Genomic DNA, 20,892 nt, shown 5'->3' on the forward strand with positions numbered 1-20,892 from the left:
ATAAGAAAAAATTACAATTTTCAGGAATCTCTATCTGATATAAAAAAAAATTTAATGTTTTGTTTTCTTTAATATAATTTACAGAATACTTTCTTCAGATAAACAAATCAATAAATCAAGAAAGCGCATCAAGCAATTTTCACAATTAATTAATCTGAACAAAGACAATAAATATGTTCAACTGAAATATAAGAAATTGCATTCATAGCTATCGAAAAAGAGCTTTGTGAGTACTTACCTGCATAACTTCCTTTCAACAATATGGTATAAACGCCCTGGAACATAGAGACGTCGAGGATCTCTCAACAGCTTATCCTCTGGAGTAAAAGTGTCTCCCACACAACTGAAGCACAACAAGCATGGCAAGCTGTCCCACAATAAAATCAAGTCACCACCTGGCTGACAAGAAACCTTGAACTGAGTTGACTTTAAATTTGTAAGGATTATTTTGTTTGTTAAATATGTCTATCAGCAACCAAATATATTGCAGATATTAATAAGTGATCAAATTCATTTAGTAATGTTATGGACTGGAATTAAGATTATAATTAATTGAATGTTACAACAGGACAAGTACAATATTTTTACACCTCTTCTAGACACTTTAGCAAGAAAAAATAAGTTTCATTGATCATCAAAAACGAAATGCTCAGTTAATTGTTTATATGATGATTGTTAGATACATTAATATTATTTGTAAAGTTTTTTTTGATATTGCATCAGTGTAGGCATTGTGAAACTGTTGACAAGCCTACTCACAGATACATGGTACTGGGTTAATCATTTGTAAATGGATCCAGTTTTCTTCTAGTCTCCATGGCAAAGTGATCATGCCTAAGAGGATACTTGTGTTGCAGTTTCAAAAAGAGGTCTTTGATGGCAACAATTTGAATGTTTATTACATATTTGGATTCTTCTTGAAAACTATGCAATTTAAGAAAAAAACACATCATCTCATGTCAAGTGTGGCTGCAAAAGTTATGGATTCCAGAAGATTAAGGGTGAAGTCTTTTAGAAAGTGGCAGTTTTGAAACTTTCAAAGTAATTTTGAAAGCACACCTTTCTTGTATTAGGCGGCTTCACTCTATGGCCAGGAAGCGTTCCACGGCATTCCAAACTCTTGCTTTTCAGAAATTACTAAATTTTGGAATATTATTCGATCTTGTGAAGCATAAATACGCCATTGTAAGTATCAATTTGGGCATTCGAATTAGTTCATATAGGGAAATGAATGAAATACATAGGAATTCATTGTTCCAAACTTCCAAGTAAACAATTTGCCATTGTTAGCTCACCTGACTTAGAGTTGTGTTAAAGGCCTCAAGGACTGAAACCACTGATATTCAGGCCTACAACTCTATTTCTTCATTGAAGGTGTGGGATTTGAGAGAGTTGCAGCTCACATTTTGCTGGAGTTTCCTCCTATATGTGCGTTTCTCCAAGGGAAATCTTGTTTCTTCTCACTTACGCATGGTGTTTTCTCCCATTTACATTCCTAAGGTTCAATCTACAAATTGGCAAGTTTGCAACATGCCATTTCTTTCATTAAATCTGTTGTTGATTAACTATAGCATGAAATATCCATCTTAAATAGTGATGTCAAAGCAATTGTTAGCATGAATGCTGATGGTATCCCTTTGGGGGAATATCCTAAGCATTGGAGAGCATGTAGTATGATTGACATGTTGCATTCATGACTGTGTTTGTCATTGATGATAACATAGTATGGTTTCTATGAAGACTGGCAGAACAGCAAACAGAGATCGAGGTCATACAAACAGATGATTGATGTTCAAGTCAAGCACAATTAAGGACATGTTCTACACTATGTCCTGGTAACGAGGTTAAGTGCGCATGAAGTAAGCCGAAGACATACAAAAGGTATGCTTTATTTACAAAAAGTAGTATACAGACAAAGTTTTCTTTAGAAGCAGTTTCTAATGGTTGGATAATATCTCCTAACAGAGATAGAATCTTGATATGCGAAGTTATACAGTGACAGAGGACAGCCTGATGATGACGTCAGCGAGTGCGCAAGGTCTAGAGTCACACGTGTGAGAAGTTGAATAAACTGTGAGCCGACAATGTTGTGTAATTGTGAAATAATTAATTATCGTAATGAGGTCCTATTATAATTAATTGGGAAAGCCTCAAGGCCGACTCAAGCAATTGTTTGTGGACATGGTATAAAGGAAAGTATTTTCCTTGATTGAGAAGTGTGAATAGGATGAGTGTGAAGTGTGAAGTGTGCAAACAAGAGCAGAGTATTGGTAAATGTGAGTAAGCGATCCAAGGGATTATTGAATGTAAAGTTTGTGATATGGTATCGAGATCAGAAGGAGCAAAAGTCTAGTTGAGAGGGCAGAGGAAGAGAAAGTACAAGTACAATTCATTTCTATTATTCTGGAAAGAATATTTATATTAGTACATCATCTTGTGGGTACCATCCCCACTGGGGCTTTCCCTCTAATCAAGGGTTTCCCTAGTTAACATATCTGGGTTATTGTGTATGAGTATCTTGTTATGGTTGCTGATTATATTGCTCATATGGTTAAGGATTAATAAGGTTGATAATTGTTATAATAGTTGGATAACTGATTCCCACCCCCCCTCTTAGTTATATTGGTGGACTTTACATTCTAAAAATTTCTTTCCTTTGTGGAAATTGTTGTGAATGTTTTGCAAATTCATTCTACTACTAGATTGTGTAGAATACGTATTTTACATTATCAATGAGACATTAGATCCCATAGGTAAAGAAGAGTATCTAGTTATTGAAGCAAGATTGTCTATGATTGAAGCCAACATTGCAAGCCTTTCTCAATCAATGGAATCTATGAGAAACCTAATGGAGATGCTACTAAACATGTTTTTCTCCATCAAAGATACCAGGGGCAAAGGCAAAGCCTACCCCAAGGAAAAAGAGGATACCAGTAATGGTCAGAACAATCTTCCAAGCTAATATCTATTCAGAATAAAGGCTAATATTGAGATTTTGCTATTTATAGAAGACATGGACGCAAAGAATAATGATCATTGATTAGTTCAATTTAGCATGCGTTCACCTGACTTGGAATAGAAGATTTTTTTTGGTATGTCAAGATCAACAAAGAATGCTTGGAAAGTTGGACGTGAGTTGGGAGCATCTTGTCTTCTATGGCTTTGAGAAAACAAGCTCCAATTAGTTCAAATAAACTTGTGAAATTGATTAAGAAACTCTTTTATTGTATTTATCATAGAGAGGGTAAGCTGAAAAATGCATTGAATGAATTCCCTTTAACTGAAATAGAGACAAAGTGTGCAAGAGTACACTATTAAATTTTGTAGAAAGGCTGTCCAAATTGGGAAAGATATGCAACATGAGCAGCCCTTGATGAAGTATATTGAAAGCTTTCTTGGCCATTTTCAAAGTTCCGTGTTGCTATCCATAATTGGTGGACATAGATTAAGCATATACACATGTTCACTATATTGAAGTAGATACTCCATACTCTCCAAAGGACAAGAGTGAAATTCAAAATGAATAAGGGAAATTTCACAATTACCAAGTAAGAATCTGCAAGATGTAATAAATTAAAACAATGGACTTCTAAAATCCTCTCGTCGGAAGTTGCAAATGAAATAAAACACTCATAAGCAAGTTTAGAAGGGAAATAAAAAATCGAATAAGTGAAAACGGGAAGAGTTTGAAGAGAACAATGGTACTTCTAAGGTGGATTCTAGGATTTACTTGCATTATAAAGAGTCATTGATGGTTCAAAAAACATTTGGTAGCATCAAAATTCAAGTAAAGAATGTTAAAATTGATGTGCTTTTTGATTCTTATTCTCAAACTAACTAAATTTATCAACATTTCATTCACAAAATTGACCTAGAAATTGTTATGGTAAATCGATGTTGTTGTAGTTGTATTAAACAAAGGTGATGAAAGCTCCTTATATAGATTTACAAAGACGATGTTTCTAAAAGATGCAATTGTGAATTAAAGATGGAAATAGAAACTACCTAATAAACTGAACACTACTAAGACGACCATTAAAGAAACATTATAATATTCTAATACCCTCCCTTAATGGTCATTGTCTAACTATAGTATTTTGGTCACAAATTCTTCAAAAATATTTTTCTATTGCTGAGACCCTCCCTGGATTAGCAAAATGTAAATGACCAAGAAGCCAAAATCTGCTAAAAAATGAACAAAGAAGGGTGTCCACTTCTTCATAATGCTTTGCATCAAGAGATAAGAGCTTGCCACTGGGACAAGTCTACCACTAACCCTCCTAGAATCAGCAAAACATTTAACCAAAAATCATTACAAAAACATCCAACCTAATGTTGGATAATGAAGCTACTCTTCCTTGGATAGAGACAATCACTGAGAACAACTAGCACGATTTTGAGGAAAAATCATCAAACCTTCCAAACTTTGCAGGTAAGCATGATACTCCAAAATAGACTGCAAAAAGCCACGATTTTTTAGAAGAAAATTTGACGAAAACCCAACACAATTTTAGAGGTGAAAAATCAATCAAAACCAAACAGAATCTGAGACATGGATTAGAGAACAAAGCTTTATTTTTTAGAGAAAACGGTAAAACCCAACAGATAACTTTTGAGGAAAAAATTATAAACCCACAAAGGAATTCCATAGGACTATGAGAATTACAAAATTAGAAATTTTTTTGAGGGGAAAAATTATGAAAATTGTTGAGGTATTAAGATTGTTGCAAACGTATTAACATTGCCTTCTTGGTATGTGTTCTTCAAATGCAGCAATCACTTGTATTTATATGAAGAATGAGATATGAATAGACATGTCCCTTCATGGGACATGTCCATTCATAATAAAAATCGTTATAATTATACACACACACACACACACGCACACACACTAGAAATCATTTAACTGAAGCAACAAAACTTCAACAAAAACCCATCAAAAAAACTTTCATGTGGCAAAGCATGAGGCTTTGCATGGTAAACGAGCACATGCAACAAACATGCAAGTACATGCAATCTTCGAAAATCAAAGACTTTTGCTACAACCAAGAAATCAAAAGATCAAAACCCTCATCCAGGCTTGCGATTTCCAGCAAAAAAATTCAAAGATAACTGCATTTTTTATAAAATACCTCTAATGATTTTTATTTCAAAAATAGAAAAACAAATTTTTGGAAAAATTTCCAAATCAAAAGCTTGAATTTTTCTTTAAAATTTCCCCAAATTTTATGAAATCTCATCAACCTACTTTGATACCATGTTATGGTAAATCGATGTTGTTGTAGTTTTATTAAACAAAGGACATGAAAGCCCTTATCTAAATTTACAAAGACGATGTTTCTAAAAGAAACAATCATGAACTAAAGATGAAAATAAAAACTACCTAATAAAGTAAAGACTAACTAAGATGACTATTAAAGAAACATTATAATATTCTAATAGAAACTTATCGACACCTGAGGCCTTATCATTTAGGTTTGTATTGAACAAGGGACTCATTTCCTTGTGCATAAATATTGTGCAAACATCAATTGATACATCTGCAAAGGTTGACACCATAGTACAAATTTTCATCATTGCACAACCAACTCAGACTACAGAGGAGCCCACAAATGATCAATAAACTTAAGGTGCAACTCAAATAATAGTGATTGATCAAGGCGGGTCAAATGAAGATTGTTGTTCATTCCAAATTTGTTGATGAAGTGGTTGTAGATATTGTTCCTTCTAAAGCGAGTGGAGTTTTGTTTGGCAATCTCTACATGGTTGACAATAAAGTTTCATATTACCAAAGAAAATAAAAAGGAACCACTTAGTCAAAAAGTGGCAAGGGCTTCATGTTGTTTGCTTACATAAGCAAGAAGAAGGAATCTACGATCTTGAATCTTCACAAAGGGGGGTTATTGAGTGTAAGCACCGAGATCATTGTAGAATGGTTATCAATGCACATTGTACAAAACAATATAGCATGGATTCAATTGTACCAACATGACAATCATTACTAGTACAAGAGTACCCAAATGATGAAGAAAGGAAATGTTATTATTTTATTGATTACCAAAAACATGAGTACATCATCCATATTCAAAAGATCTTATATAATGGTCGGTTGGTTGGGAAAACCAAAAGACACATCCTCTCGCTTCCTAACTACCTTATCCCAACAAAGCTTAACTAGTTCTAATTATTTATTGTCTACTACATTTACCCCCCCTAGAAAAGAAGTCAGTGTTCTAGACGACTAGCCAACAAACTAAAAAGAAAATCAAACTTCAAGAAGTAGGTTGTGAAGACATCCCTAGACTCGGGGCTCATTCACGAAGGCGTCGGAGATCCCGTTCAATAGCTTTCTACTTGACACGAACAACTTTTTCCATCTTCCATTTTTCTTCCAAAACAACTCTTTCTTCTTTCCATTCCCTTTCCATTCGACTAATCAATTCCTTTCCCTACTGAAGTTCCAAGTATGTCTTTCTAAATGCTACCTCCATTTATGCAAGTGTGTGCATGAGAGGTGGTTGCTCAAGGGTCAAGGGTACTAAATGTTTGGCCTTCCATATCTTTGCTACTTGTTCATGTATGATCCCACTCTGCATAAGTAAACTCTAATTTGTATAGCAATCGGTCCTCATAATTGCTACCAGTGACTCTTCTGCTTTGATGGTGGCATCCAAGTTCTGCCCCTAAGCCTCTTTTATGATCTCCTTAGTAGCCTGTTCCATTCCCTATAACTCTTTGAGGAATTTTTCAGCTTTTTCCTCAAATGAGAGTGTTGCTAGTGTTGCTTCTAATGGTTCCAAGTGCTCCTCCTGAGTTTCCATTCGGTCTTTTGTCTCCATTGGGAGCTGGAGAAGGGAGAGGTATCGTTTCAAATTTTCCAAAAAAATTATCTACTTTTGCCAATAATGTATCCTCATCTTGTGCTACTTTCATCCCTCTACTTGTTCCCTCCATGGGCTTCCCTCCTTGTACTTCATTCTTGCCTATATCTTGAACCCATTCATCTGCATCATACTTCCTTTCTGCCTGTACAGACTCTGTTTGCAACGTCCATAATACCCTCCATACCAATATTCTCCATATCATCCTCCATAACAGTATTCTCTGTACCAACATCCCCCATACCAGCATTCTTTGTACCAACATCCTCTGTACTAACATCCTCCATACCAACAACCTCCGTACCCACATCTTTCGTACTAACATCCTCTATAACAGCATCCTACGTATTGACTTCTCTAGTCCAGCCAACTATATACAGCTGCCCTATCATTTGTATGCACTTGCGGACTGGCCTTTGTCGCGTCTTCTCTCTGTCGTACTCCATTTGATAATCGTACACTAATTTTCCCTCCTATTGTTGGTTGTACAGTAGTCCTTTGTACTCCAGCATGCCTCCATACTCCAATCCCACGTACGAGGAATGTCCTTTCTACTTCAATTCCCTTGTGTATTCCTAATCTTTGTGCTTGTACTCCAAAGCTGTGTATGTGTTTCTTAGTACATGATTTTCTTTTGCCCATACCATTGTTTTATTTCTTCATCTTCTATATTTAGGGTTGTATTTTGATTTTATTATTTTCCATTTAGTTCTTCCCTTTATCTTCCCCTCCTTTACCTTCTCTATTATTTCCTCTAGCTGGCTTTTTTCTTTTATGTCTATGGAAAAAATAGTAGAAGATTCCTTTCTTTTCGATTCCTCCAGCTTAGACTCCTCGTGCTCTATTGTTTTATCGTTATCAAATGTAGGTGTTGGGTATCATCAATTGAGGTTGTGCCTTCTATATGATCCTTGTAAGACCCTAGATAACCTTTGTTAGGATCCATCTATTGAATCTGCAACAAATTGCACTCTAGTTGCAACACTACGAAATCCCCCATTTGCCAGTGAAATAGGCCATTAAGGGAACTCTTTTCATCTTCTAAACATTCTCCCAGTCATAGAATGCCTTTTTTGTCTGGCTCAATTGCATTACCATCCTCTCCCTCAACTTTTGAATTAGAGGCGAGTTCTTGACTTACTAACTAGTTCCTTAGGTCAATTGTGTACTTCCTACCATCTACTTCAATGGAAATGGTATTTTTTTTCCAATTGTGATTAACTTTTGCTGAGGTTAGCCATCCTCTCCCCAATAACGCATTGCATCCCTTCTTCTCCAAGGCAATCACCACAAAGTCCAAGAAGAATTGTTGTGTTCCAATTGCTACCTTTTTTCCCATCAAAGTTCCTATTGACTTGATTTCATGCTAGTATGCACCCACCAATTGGAATGAAGGCGCCTAGAGTGTAGGTTTCCTTAGTGCATTCCAAGTCTCCTCAGGTAGGACATTCACAATCGAACCTTCGTAGAAGATAGTATTTGATAGTTTACATATCTCCATTTCTACCACTACAGGTGTCCTCCCCATTCCTATGGTGAACAAGGTGTTAGTCTCTTTCCCACTTGTGCTTCCTCTTTCTTCTCCTCCTTGGAGGGTACTCTTTTGATACTTGCTCCTTGTGTTATTGCTACCTGCAACTGAGGTAGTGTTTCTAATAGATCCAAATCTTCACGAGAATAGTGGTCTTCAGTACTTGTTTTATGATGTTTGGTACAGGCTGAGTGGTTGGAAGTTTGGTTGTACTTGCTTTCCCTTCCTATGCCATGTTACCTCGAATGTCTTGTCTGGCTTCTTCAAATCTTTCTTTCTTTGTAGCTACATCCAGATATGTAAGTTTCCTGGCCTACATTCTCATGATGTTCACCCCTTTTTGTCTGCGGCAATTGGCATCCTCATGATTACCCAATCTACACCATTTACACAACATTCCTCCATTTTGTCCTCCACCATTCTAGCAGTCCCGAGCAAAATGCCCCCATTCGTTGCATCGACTACATTGAATCATGGGTCTTCCTTCGGAATCGTACTCGATTGCTCCCTTGGGCGTGTTATTACTGTTGTTATTGCTTCCCTGCCTATTGTTTCTATAACCTCTAGGTGAGGCTTCCGTATTTTTGTTTCATGGAGGGGTGGAAGACAGTGTGGATTTTTCTCCTTGGGTAAAAAATACTTGTGTAATCTGTGCCTTTAGATTGTAGGGATAGTCCTTAATTGTGTGGCCTAGCACTTGATGGATATCACATAATGCTTTGCGCGAACATGTCCCTTTTGTGTGTCCTTCCTTTTGAAATCCGTACACCATAGTTCCCTCCCCTCTTTTCTCCTCCTTACTTCATGTTACTTCATTAGCCTCATCATGTATTCCCTCAAGGCTTGGATGGTCTTACATTCATCCCCGCTCTCCTCTGAACTTTTACTACTGCTTCCATGTCTCTTGGCTTTGGAAGTTTTATTCTCACTCTCTATATCTATTGCACGGGTGCAAGCATCGACAAATCTTCATTTTTCTTCTTAATGATGGAGTTAACCCTTTGATGAACCACCTCTTGTTTAATCCGTCGGCAAGTTTGTTGTCCAGCTTCCGTATCAATTCCTTGAGTCTCCTGCTATATGCTATGACAGAGTCATTTTACCCTTGCAGTGTATTATAAATTTATGTGACTATCTTGTCATCATCTTGTAGAAGTCTAAATTCCTTCTCAAAGGCAATACGGAGGTCCTTCCACGTGGTCTTTTTCACAACCTCCAAGTCTGTATACCAATCAATAGCTATACCTCTTAGCGTGGCAAGGAACACTTTTAACCATTCATCTACATCATTTTCTCCATTGGCTTGCCATACGGTTATACAACGTGCAAGATACTCGAATCCTTCCCCAGTAAATCTAGGGAGTTTTTGTTTCTCTAACGCCATTCTCCTTCCGCTCTTCCCTCCTGCGAGGATGCTACAACCTATCGGGCTAGATTCTTGGGTTCTTGGTCCAGTAATAACTCCTTCCCCTTGTGATTCTCCTTTTGTCTGGCTGGAGCTTTGTTCTTGTCGATGCTCTCTTCATACAAGGGTTTCAAGATTCTTCCCCCTTCCTTCCTGGTGCTTCCGAAATAGCCAAGTTGGCTATACCTTCTATAGTGTTTTCAATCAACCTTTCTTCAATTTGATTTGCACTTTGAGAGTAGTTCACCAGTCCCCTTAAGTGGTGACGTCTTTCCTCCTATCGGTGGAGACGCAGAGTCCACAAGGTAGCTTCCCCCTTAGTTTCTTCTTCTAGCACTTGCCTGGGATACTTATTTGGAAGCAGGGGCATTAAAAAAATTTAGTGTTTGGTTATCTCCCTTGGATTGTCATGCTCCTCCAATTCCCACGTCCTCTCGGTGAATTGTTGGAGCTCTTGTTGTCTTCTTTGATCTCTTTCTGTTTTTGCTCTTTCTTTCTCCACACATATCAAATTTCTTGCCAATAGTCAAGGATTTGTCCAAGTAGATCATACACTACTAGTGGTACCGAAAGCTCATCCTGTACCATGCTCTTTGGAACTGCTCTTTCTTGGGCTTCCCTTTGCATGTACTGGTCAATTGAAACTTCCCAGGCCACAACCAAACCCTGTGTCACCTGACCACCTCTTGTTATTTCCTCCTCTTCTTCATCATTATTTGTTACTTGTATACATGATAGGAAGGGTCTTCCCATTACTCCATCCTGCCTAGTCGATGACCTCTATGTTTGGACTTAGGCAACAACACCAAAATGTAGAATGGTTATCAATGCACAATATACAAAACAATATAGCATGTATTCAATTGTACCAACATGACATTCATTACTAGTACTAGAATACCAAAATAGTGAGGAAATGTTATTACTTTATTGATTACCAAAAACATGAGTACATCATCCATATTCAAAATATCTTATATAATGGTCGGTTGGTTGGAAAAACCAATAGACACATCCCCTCGCTTCCTAACTACCCTATCCCAACAAAGCTTAACTAGTTCTGATTATTTATTACGTACTACAATCATTCCATTCGAGGAAAGAACAAATGTTGATCTAGTTCCTTCATATGTAATCTTTAAGCAATGGCAAATCATATAGATATTTGGAGGCAAAGTTTTCTAGGTATAGGTTGCAATGATGCAAGGTGATATGGCAACCGGATCATCATTCAAGGGGAGCATTAAAAAGTTCCTTAGTGGAGAGGTGTGATTGTGAATGAATCTGGTTTTCTTCTAGACTCCATGGCAAACTGATCAAAACTGAAAGGACGCTTCTGTTGCAGATCCAAAAATAGCTCTTTAATGATTGTTTCAATATTATTGCATGTTAGAATTGTCTTGGAAAAATGTGTAATTTCAAAGAATGACACTTTGTTTTGGGTCCATACACAAGAGTAATGGCTTCAGAAAGAAAGGTAAGAACTGTCAAAAATGACAATTATATGACTGTCAAGTTGTGCTGTTGAAAACCACCCTACTAGGAAAAGGCAATTTCGGTCTACAATAAGGAAACACCCATATGGTGTTTCAGATTCATAGATATTTTATTTAATCAACTTTTGGACTCTTGCCCATGCTTGTGATGTTAGAATAAAACTTAAATCAATATAACATATTAAATCATTGTATAGTTATTAACAATAAATATAAATAATAACATGGGCAGTTTCAAAGGTTGATCAGTTCATTTCTAATTGCTATTTCTCATCACACACACATACACACACACACACACTATCCTTTATTCATTTCAATTAGTCTCCCAGATTTATTATAATATGTTATGGTACCAAAACAAGTATGATTCTATTCTTGTGATTTGCCGATGCCAAAATCATGACTTTCTTATCATGGAAGAAGAAACTAATGGTAGAGGGGTCGTAGAGATGGCAAATAAGTCAAGCACCTCTGTAATGTCCACCAGGGATATCACCACAGAGAAGAGTTACAGAAGCCAACATGACTATTAGCATAAGCAGAAAACATACTGCCACAGTATCAAATGTCTTTCCAATTGAGCTAAAGCAACATGTGAACAAAGAAACTGCTACAAACAACATTTGCTAATATTGGAGGGAATTCTCCACATGCATGCATACAATCTTGCCAATTCTATGTAGCAGTCGGGATTGTGTTAGGAAAAGATGAAACAATTTGCATTGTTGCATCTGACAACAATGGCATTAAGGGCCCAAAGGTCTTTAGTTGTAATGGAGAACAACTAGTCCAACAAAATGGTAATCATGCAATTGACCTTGAAGTGAAAGTCACAGCCCATAATAACCCTTCATCTCATGTAAAAGCTTGAAATGGAAGTGTGGGTTCCTAGTCATAATCAAACATACTCTGCATGGTGTATATTGGCCCCTATAGATAACATGTTATCTCAATAAGAACAAATGAAACTCAAAGCAATTGATAAATTCACATAGGCTTTTAATGCATGGACTTGACCAAACCATGATTAATATAAGAGGACCCTATAGTTAATAATGATGCACTCTCGAAATAATGTTCTTAATTTTTTTTATGACATGTTTGAAATTTAAATTTAGTTTTACATCATGTTTAATAAGTTTGTAGTACTTCAAATTCTTCAACAAATGAAAATCTTAGTTACCCTTAAATCAAAAGTGATTGGATTAATAAGAAATAGAGAAAATGCTTAATAAATAAGAAATTAGCTCCACAGACAAGATAAAAAAAAATTAAATTTGAAAAACAAAACTAACAATCAAACAATCATTTACCTCATGGAATCTCCTAGAATGCATCCTAAATGAATCCAAACTTCAATACAAAGTGAAAGGAAAAATTCCAAGAGCTCAATAGATGTTTATAATTTCAAATAGATATTTCACAAAGAAAATTTAAATAGCATACCAAAACACACATTTGAACATGTCCTCCAAAGGAGTAGCTGTTCGTGGCATGAAATCATCCTGTAAAGACAAAATCGATAATAAGAATTTAATGCTACAAGAAAATGCTATACTAGTTCTATAATGTGGCATTTATAAATGAATCTGAAAAATAATCAGTCAGATGTATATAGAAGATAGTAGAGATGCTGTGATGTATGATTATTTTACGTCGTTCAAAAGATTCCTATATCATTTGTTCATTTATGTCAATGTTTGATCACGAATAAAAAGAAAATTACTGTATCTGCTTCTTGCTGTAAACTGAACATGATGCTTCCTTTCTAGTTTCTGTTGTTTTTAGTATTGTTCTAATCATAAATATAGATTGCAGGAATAGGGTATTTCGCTGCAGTTTTTGCAGGGCAGAATATTGCTTTAGATACTTACTTGAAGGAGCAAAGGCTTATCTTGATAAGTTCCAGGGAATGTGACTTGCAGCCAGCTGCCACAGAGATGGTATGGACTCTGCACCAAGATGTGAATCTAAATGGCACTCACTCTTGTACACCTTAACCAATTATTCTGTTATGGCTTACCTTATCTCTCATTGTAAATACCAAACTCAACCTTCATATTTTGCCTGAATAAATGCACTTATAGAAAGTAGTCTTTTTCTCAGCCTAAATAAATTTAAACATCATGAGGTTTCCATGTTTCTCCACAGCACTTACTAGGCACAGTGGCTTGTACACTGTATTGTCCCTTCTAAGATCCTTTATAACTTGGGATTAATTTCTATAACTTCAATTGCAATAGACTTGTTTTTATCTAAACTTGAACACAATTCTTTAATTTTCCAATGTTTATGGTATCAATACTCTTTGCTTGATAAATTGTACAAAAATGGAGAAATTGATTAATGTAGAAGACTATGGACTTGATATTACTGAAAACTGATTTGTGCTTGTATTCTTTCCTTTAGTTTGCAGATATTTCAACCTTCTTAATCTGCATACATCTTTTCCCTAAATATGTTGATGTGATGGTATTACTGAAAGCAAATATTACTGTAATGCTTTGTCTAGAATTGCCCTAGATTTCTCAGATACTCAGTGTTACTCTGTTCAGATGTAATATGCCCTCTTTCTTATATTCTGTTTATATGTTTCTGAATATATATTTCCTACCGGTAATGGGCATGGCTGGGAAATTACTATCTATTTGATGGGTTAAAGCCACGCTGATTGTTCTCTATTATTTCTTTTGTCTCTCATCCTTATTCTTCCCCTGACAGACTTATATGTTAATGAAATATATGAGTAACAGCCCTTGGTTGACTTACGTTATCTCCTTCCTTTCTTATCCTTCTCTATCCTCAGGAAGGAACAAACGCTGTCTGGGAATCTGCAGTTGATGGTGTATTTGTCCGAGTTTATTATTATCGCTGACTGGAATGTTTAAATTAATGGTTGGACTCCTTCACTGTTTGGTGACTGAGATATAATTCCTAATGCAGACGTGTTAGACCTCCTCTATTCTTGATTGGAGGATATATTTATCGCATCGCTTTGATTGTCTTTTAATAATGATATGATTGGTATTCCATTCCCGTGACTGCTGATAGGAACATTGCTTAAGCAAAGTTAATATTGAACAGCATAAAAGAGAAAATATATTTGATTGCTATGGTTATCATTTGCATTTTTTACTGGCTGCTGCATGTAATCACCCTTTATTTGGCAATATTGGAATGCAGACGACTTGTGTTGTTTTCACGCCATCGCCCCATTGCAAATTGGGACCCCCTCTTTTTGCTTTAGCAAGTAGGAATTAGTGTCTTAAGTGGTTTTAATTGGCAACATTTTTCAACTCTCCAAGTCCAAGGGTGAGTTTGAGAAATTTTGACTTGCTATGAGGTAATATTTGTCTAGCGTTTGTGTGGAGTTTTGACATCCTTTTGAGGTATCTTTGTAGCCTAAGTCCAAGTGGGAGGGTGGAACTTTTGGTCCAAATGGTAAAGGTTTTTATGCTTGGGAGAAGGATTGTAAGCAAAATTGAATTCGGTGGAAATCCTTGAAGTTTAGGATTTCCCTTAGTGCAAATCCTTAATGCTAAGGATTCCCACCAGCTATCATTTCTCCCCAAAATCTCAAGATTTCTCCTTTGGACAAGGTGATGTGCAAGCATTGTGAGGGATTCTTATTACAGTGGCAAACTAATCAATGCAATGCTAAACGATGAAGAGAAGCAAAAACGATAGTTTTCCTTGAGGATAACTGGCGTAGTGAATTTTGTGGAAACCCTTAGCACATCCATCCTTAGCTTTGGCATTCGTACCGAGGCCCCAATACCAGACCAAAGGGATGGCAAATCGATACACTAAATAAGGATAACTGGCATAGTGAATTTTGTGGAAATCCTTAGCGCTAAGGATTCCCACTGGTGGAAATCCTTAACACTAAGGATTTCCCCCATCTCCTCATCAACCCAAATGAGATGCAAAGTCATGCTAAGGCATAGCAAATCGAAAATTAGTGAAAGAATGGGTATAAGGGTCAAAATGGCAAGTTTTGGGAGTCTGAGAGGCAAAAGTGAATTTGGTAGAAATCCCTAGCGCTAACACTAAGGATTTCCACCACATTAATCCTCCCAAACCCAAAATTCCACCACCCTCTAAGGCATTCAAATCCAATTTATGGCAAGAAGGCAACATCACGAGTACAAATAGAATAACAAATCGGCAAGGAATGTTGAAATGAGGTAAATTTTGAGATAATCATACTTGGTGGAAATCCTTAACGCCAAGGATTTCCGCCAATGGAAATTTTTAAGGTTAAGGATCCCCACCACATTTTTCCCCTTTTATTTTTGCACAGAAATGCATTTCAAGCAAGTGTTAGGGGTAGAGGATGTTGAGTTAGGATGAAATTGAGTAACAATGATGAAGTTTGGAAGGTTTAAAGATGAAGGCTACACTGCATTTGGTGGAGATCCTTAGTGCTAAGGATTTCCCTTGGTGGAAATCCTTATCGCTAAGGATTTCCACCAGCCAACTCTTATCCTCTATAATTGCCAAAATGACCCACAATGAATTATTTTTGCAGCCCAAGGATGGCAAGAAATGAAGCACCAAATGAATTTGGTGGAAATCCTTAAAGTTTAGGATTTCACCACATTAATCCTCCCGATTTGCAATTTTGCCCCTTTCCCTTTAGCCTTATTTTCCTTGTGTAAAATGAAAGACAAATCAAATGGGCATATTGGAGAGTTGTGAGAGAAATGAATTTTAACCCTATGTGGGATGAATTTTGTTTATTATTAATGTGAATTTATTTCCAAAGTTTGTTTTAACAAACTTAATGATTTTCAGATTGAAATCATAAGGAATTTCAGGAGAGCACAAAGGATCCAGCTACATGAGGACAATTCAAGGAAAATCAAGAAAGATCAAGTTCACAGGTTCACAAAGATGCAAGTGATTCAAGTCAATTCCATGAGGAAATTTCAAAGGATAGAGAAAATCTCAAACTTTGGGAGATGCTTTCTAACAATCGAGCAAGAAATATTTTCAATTTTAACAAACATCTTCTACAGGCCAAGACTCCAAGCACGGGATAAGGATGATGAGGTGGCAATTGGTTGTCTCCTCCAATTTGAAAATTTCAATTTCAAGTGCAATTAATCGCAACATGTCAAGTATACTATTTTCTCATTGGCTGGAAAAACATTGTAATTTTCTTGTTAGCCCATGAATTGGATCCTTCGTGTGATTGGTTGTAAATTTGGCAACCCTAATTGGGGTTTGTGGGAAGAAATCTCGATCATTGGTCTTGAATCGATCTTGGCCTTTCGTTGTAATGGACCTACTATAAAAGGCCAAGGCCTTCTCATTTGTAATTCATGAGCTTAGAAATTAGTTTTAGGAGGTGAGATAAGAGAGCTAGAGTAGAGTAGGATAGCTAAGGGAGAGACTTGATCAAATTATTGCTATGATGCTTTCAAAGTAATGGATAGTTCATTGTTGGTTCTTCATGGTGAATTACTTGTTATTGCTTTGGAGTGTTGTGTGGTTTCCTCAATCTTTCACTTGGAGTAGATTTATTTTCATATTGAATTAGTTTAGTTGAATGGAAGTTGTTGTGGATGTTTACTTGTTTGACTCGAACAAATCCAAGCCATTAGTCTCTTGCCAATGGTAAGGGTGCCTTGTGTTGTAAGCCAATGATTGAATGCACTCAACTTCAATTGATATTCAATCTTTAGTTTGCATCCATTTGATGGGATTGGAGAAGAGATATTGATTTGAAAACCATTTGAGTATTCCTTAGAAGCTTGCACTAGGTGGGTGGAGCCACTGGGGAGCTTACATCTAGTAGAGTCCAAGTCGTCCATGATTCCTTGCATTCGCAGTTAGAAGTAGAAATAAAAATTATAAGTTGGAGTTGGAGTTGAAGTGGAAAATTGTGAAGCATATATTTTCATTGCACTTTGTGAAGCAAAATTTTTAGAAGTGCAAGAGTTGATATCCATTGGATGAATAGTGCAAGTCCCTTTTTGATAACCAACATATCACATCACAAAACTAAGTGAAGTCCACGATTAAGAAGGAACCTTGAAGTCATTTCATGATCTTACTTTGCAAGCTTAGCATGAGAGATGACCTTATATCAAGACAAGATTGAGTGTTTGGTGTTTCTCCTCAAAACATTAAGTATTTGATTTTGCATGTTGTAGTGGAACAAACTCACATCAACAAAGACTATTCAATGATTTATTCATCTTCCGCAGATGCTTAATATATTGAGTGAGGCTAGGAAGGCTGGTCGTGTTTACAAAAGATAACTCACCACAATTTTAGGCAAATTGCACAATTCTGAAAATAATAGATTGATTATTAGTGATTAAAAGTTATTTAATATTATAATATGATTAATTGATCTGATTGTTATATAGTAATAGAATATATCAAATAGTTAGATTTAGATATATATATAACTAAATAATGATATAAATAATTAATAAACATATAATATTTAAACTAATTATACATTCATTATTTATTATTATCAATTTCCATTAAAATATTATTGTCTAAAAATTATCAAATTTATTCAAATTTATTATTCATCTATTGAATTCCCTTTCATTATTATTCTAATATTTAGTTATTATTTATCTTGGATACCAATTCCGATGCCGATCCCAAAGCGGATGTGGGATGTGGAATTTATTTTTTTGGGGGGGGAAGGGGGAATGTGTGCGTGTGTGTGTGTGTGCAAAGAAATGAAAGAAATATACAAAATTAAAACATTTGATAGCAAACTTATAAACCGTCTCAAAGAGTTAGTGATCATCATCATTTTATTCATCAATAGCAGCACCCACCTATATAAGGGTTTGAATATTTCATTACAGCCTTCACGTCGCTTTACTAGCTGCCCTTAATCTTTGTCTTGCAACAAATTTCATTTTATAAATCCATTATAGACTTCTTGTAGGTGTTCAGAATGCCACGAGCTGGCTGTATTTGTGGACTTTAATATGCTACATATCTTTCTTGTCAGACTAGAAAAATAGTTTTGTAATTAGTTGCAGGTATAAATTTGCTTGACTTTCAGACATGAAGGACGACTAGTAAAAGCAGTCGTGAAAGATGTTTTGGATATCCTGAACAAGATAGTTCCGCTAGATGTTCCTACGCATCCTGTAGGACTTCAAAGGAGCATTTGTGAACTAATAAACAATTTACATCTAAGTTCAACGGACTCAGTGGATGCGTCATTATGAGTTTGACAGGCAAAGTATAAAATATGACTGCTAAAATATTACTTATGATGTGTGCGTAAGCTGACTGAAAGCCATTACCAGCCAGCTGAATACGACTGAGAGCCACACAGTGGCTTCCTGCCACATCCAGCTGTCTGGGAATGGAATCCGGCCAGCTTCCAAACACATCAGCTCCTGCCTCTGCATCTTCTGGATCCAGGATGCAGGAGGCCGCATCGGCTTCTAGGTTATTTATTATTAATAGATTGTATTATAATTTTTTGTTAGTTCATTAAATATTATTTTTATTGTTAAGTACTGAATCTTATATTGAAAAAGGGACAATAAATACACTGTTTTTATTTCATTTCCCAAACCATTAAAAGTTGAAAGTTAAAAGTGATTATGCATTTTTTTATTTCACTCACAGGTAAAGTTGTAGCTTTCCAAAACAAAAATTCACAATAGAATGTTTTGCTAATATGTTATTTGTCTACAAGATTCTGAATTAATGTCAATCTTGGCAATAATTGTCATACAGTTAACAAGAAGTGCTTCTGGATTTGACTATGTTTTTGTGCCCATGTTTTGGACAACCACTATGATCCATCATCAGGACACATAGCTAGAGAAGAGAAATGAAGGATAGTAGCAGAACAAGCAGAATAAATAGGTGTGAAAGACAAAACATGGGAAATTGAGAGAGATTTTATGCACATTGAAAACAGTTAAAGAAGTACCATGTCCATTGATTCTAATAGGACAGCAAGTAGAGTAACTGCCACATCACTCCTAAAAACAGGATTTTAAGATCATCCAATGTTAGCTAGTACAATTTACAATAATATAATCCCCAAAAAAATTAACACTAAAGAGCAGATTTTAGGATGTTAGAAAATGGAAATAGAAATGGATCCTTATGTGGTCCACGATACTAGATTATGTTTTTTTTGGGTGTACAAATGGCTTATAGTAATATGAGACTGCCTCGTACTCCCTACAGGAGACACCTAATTGTGCTACAAAAGAGGTGTACATAACCTACCCTATTCAAGATTTGAACTTGTGACTTCTCTTTCAAGAATACAAGTTCAATCTTTACAATATAAGCATGAAGAGATTAAACAAAACCAAAAAGGTGAGAGGAAGGATCTACAACCTTCTTTACAAAAGAAAGGAAGAAAAAAAAACCCACATTTAATTGATCAATATGGTTAAAATTGGTTGAGTCCAATAGGGAATCTACCATTATTGTTAAGAAACTCCAGCCATTGGTCAATGCTTTCTTGTCAGGTTTAAGTTATCTTTGAATCTATATAACTTTTCATTTAAAGAACTTATTGAATGTTTATAACTTCCATAGTTACACCACTCATCAAGAACAGTAGGACGAGGAGATGGGATAGGGGTACAAAGGGCCTACATTTGGGGGTGGCAAGGGTGTTAGATTATGGTGACTGATCAAGAAAGTACTATACATACTTCATAAAAAAAATTTGGCCGTGGCCGACATGGTAGCCGACATATTATGGCCGACATGTTGCAACCCTAAAACAAATAAAATACTTGTATAAAAGGGTTTAGGGTTAGGTATTTTTCATTATGTTGTGATGTGAAATTGGTTCTTGCGGCGGTATTGAGCTGTAAGGGATTACGGATTGTAATCAGGTTGTAATCACTGGATTGTAATAAGATCGGACTTGATGTTTGGTGGACGTAGCCCAGGGATTGGATGAACCACATTAAATCTTGGTGCCTTGTGTTCATTTTTGTGTGATCTATTATTTTCTGTTATTGGTTATATTTGCATATAGTTTTATTTATATCCGTGGTTTATCCTAACAAGTGGTATCAGAGCGAGGTTGTCTTTTAGTTATCCTCTGTAGGAAAGTCTCACAGTTAAGTGGGAGTCTCACGGTTGAGTGGGAGTAATGGCAGATGAGGGTAAGCTGAGGGTTGACAGGTTTAATGGGCAGAACTTCTAGTTATGGAAGATGCAAATGGAAGACTATCTTTATCAAAAGGATTTATGGAAGCCGTTGGACGGCAAAGCCAAAAATCAGGGAACTATGTCAGAGGCTGAATGGGATCTTTTGGACAGAAAGGCACTCGGAAGCATTTGGTTATGCTTGGCACCATCAGTGGCATTTAATATTACAAAAGCAAAGACGACAGAAGATTTGATGAAAACCCTAGTGACACTGTATGAAAAGCCCTCCACTTCAAACAAGGTATTTCTCATGAAGCGTTTATTTAATATGAAAATGGCAGAAGGTGGATCTGTTGCAGATCATTTAAATGAGTTTAATACTATTACTACTCAGTTATCTTCTGTGGGTATCAATTTTGATGAAGAAATTAGGGCTCTCTTGATTTTGTGTTC

At 36.1% G+C, this 20,892-nt stretch overlaps 1 protein-coding gene across 6 annotated transcripts in view; it reads right to left on the reverse strand.

Moving 5' to 3' along the window:
* Positions 1–20,892, reverse strand: part of LOC149554035 (uncharacterized) — a 59,577-nt gene that overhangs the window by 9,776 nt on the left and 28,909 nt on the right. For 3 of the 6 annotated variants that reach the window (XR_016353219.1, XM_089789365.1, XM_089789369.1), the window contains exons 2-3: positions 12,773–12,821; positions 239–395 (exon numbers count right to left, since the gene is read on the reverse strand). Coding sequence is in view for 4 of the 6 variants with exons in the window: in XM_089789365.1 (XP_089645491.1) it covers positions 239–395; positions 12,773–12,821 (206 nt within the window). In the remaining 2 variants the exon portion in view is untranslated. Of the gene's footprint in view, positions 1–238; positions 396–12,762; positions 12,822–20,892 lie in introns of all 6 variants that reach the window. The other 3 variants (XR_016353220.1, XM_089789366.1, XM_089789368.1) reach the window with 2 other exon arrangements.

This window comes from Cupressus sempervirens, chromosome 6 (genome assembly GCF_028749045.1).
Source record: "Cupressus sempervirens isolate cs-2001-9-10 chromosome 6, ASM2874904v1, whole genome shotgun sequence".
Taxonomy (NCBI): Eukaryota; Viridiplantae; Streptophyta; class Pinopsida; order Cupressales; family Cupressaceae; genus Cupressus; species Cupressus sempervirens.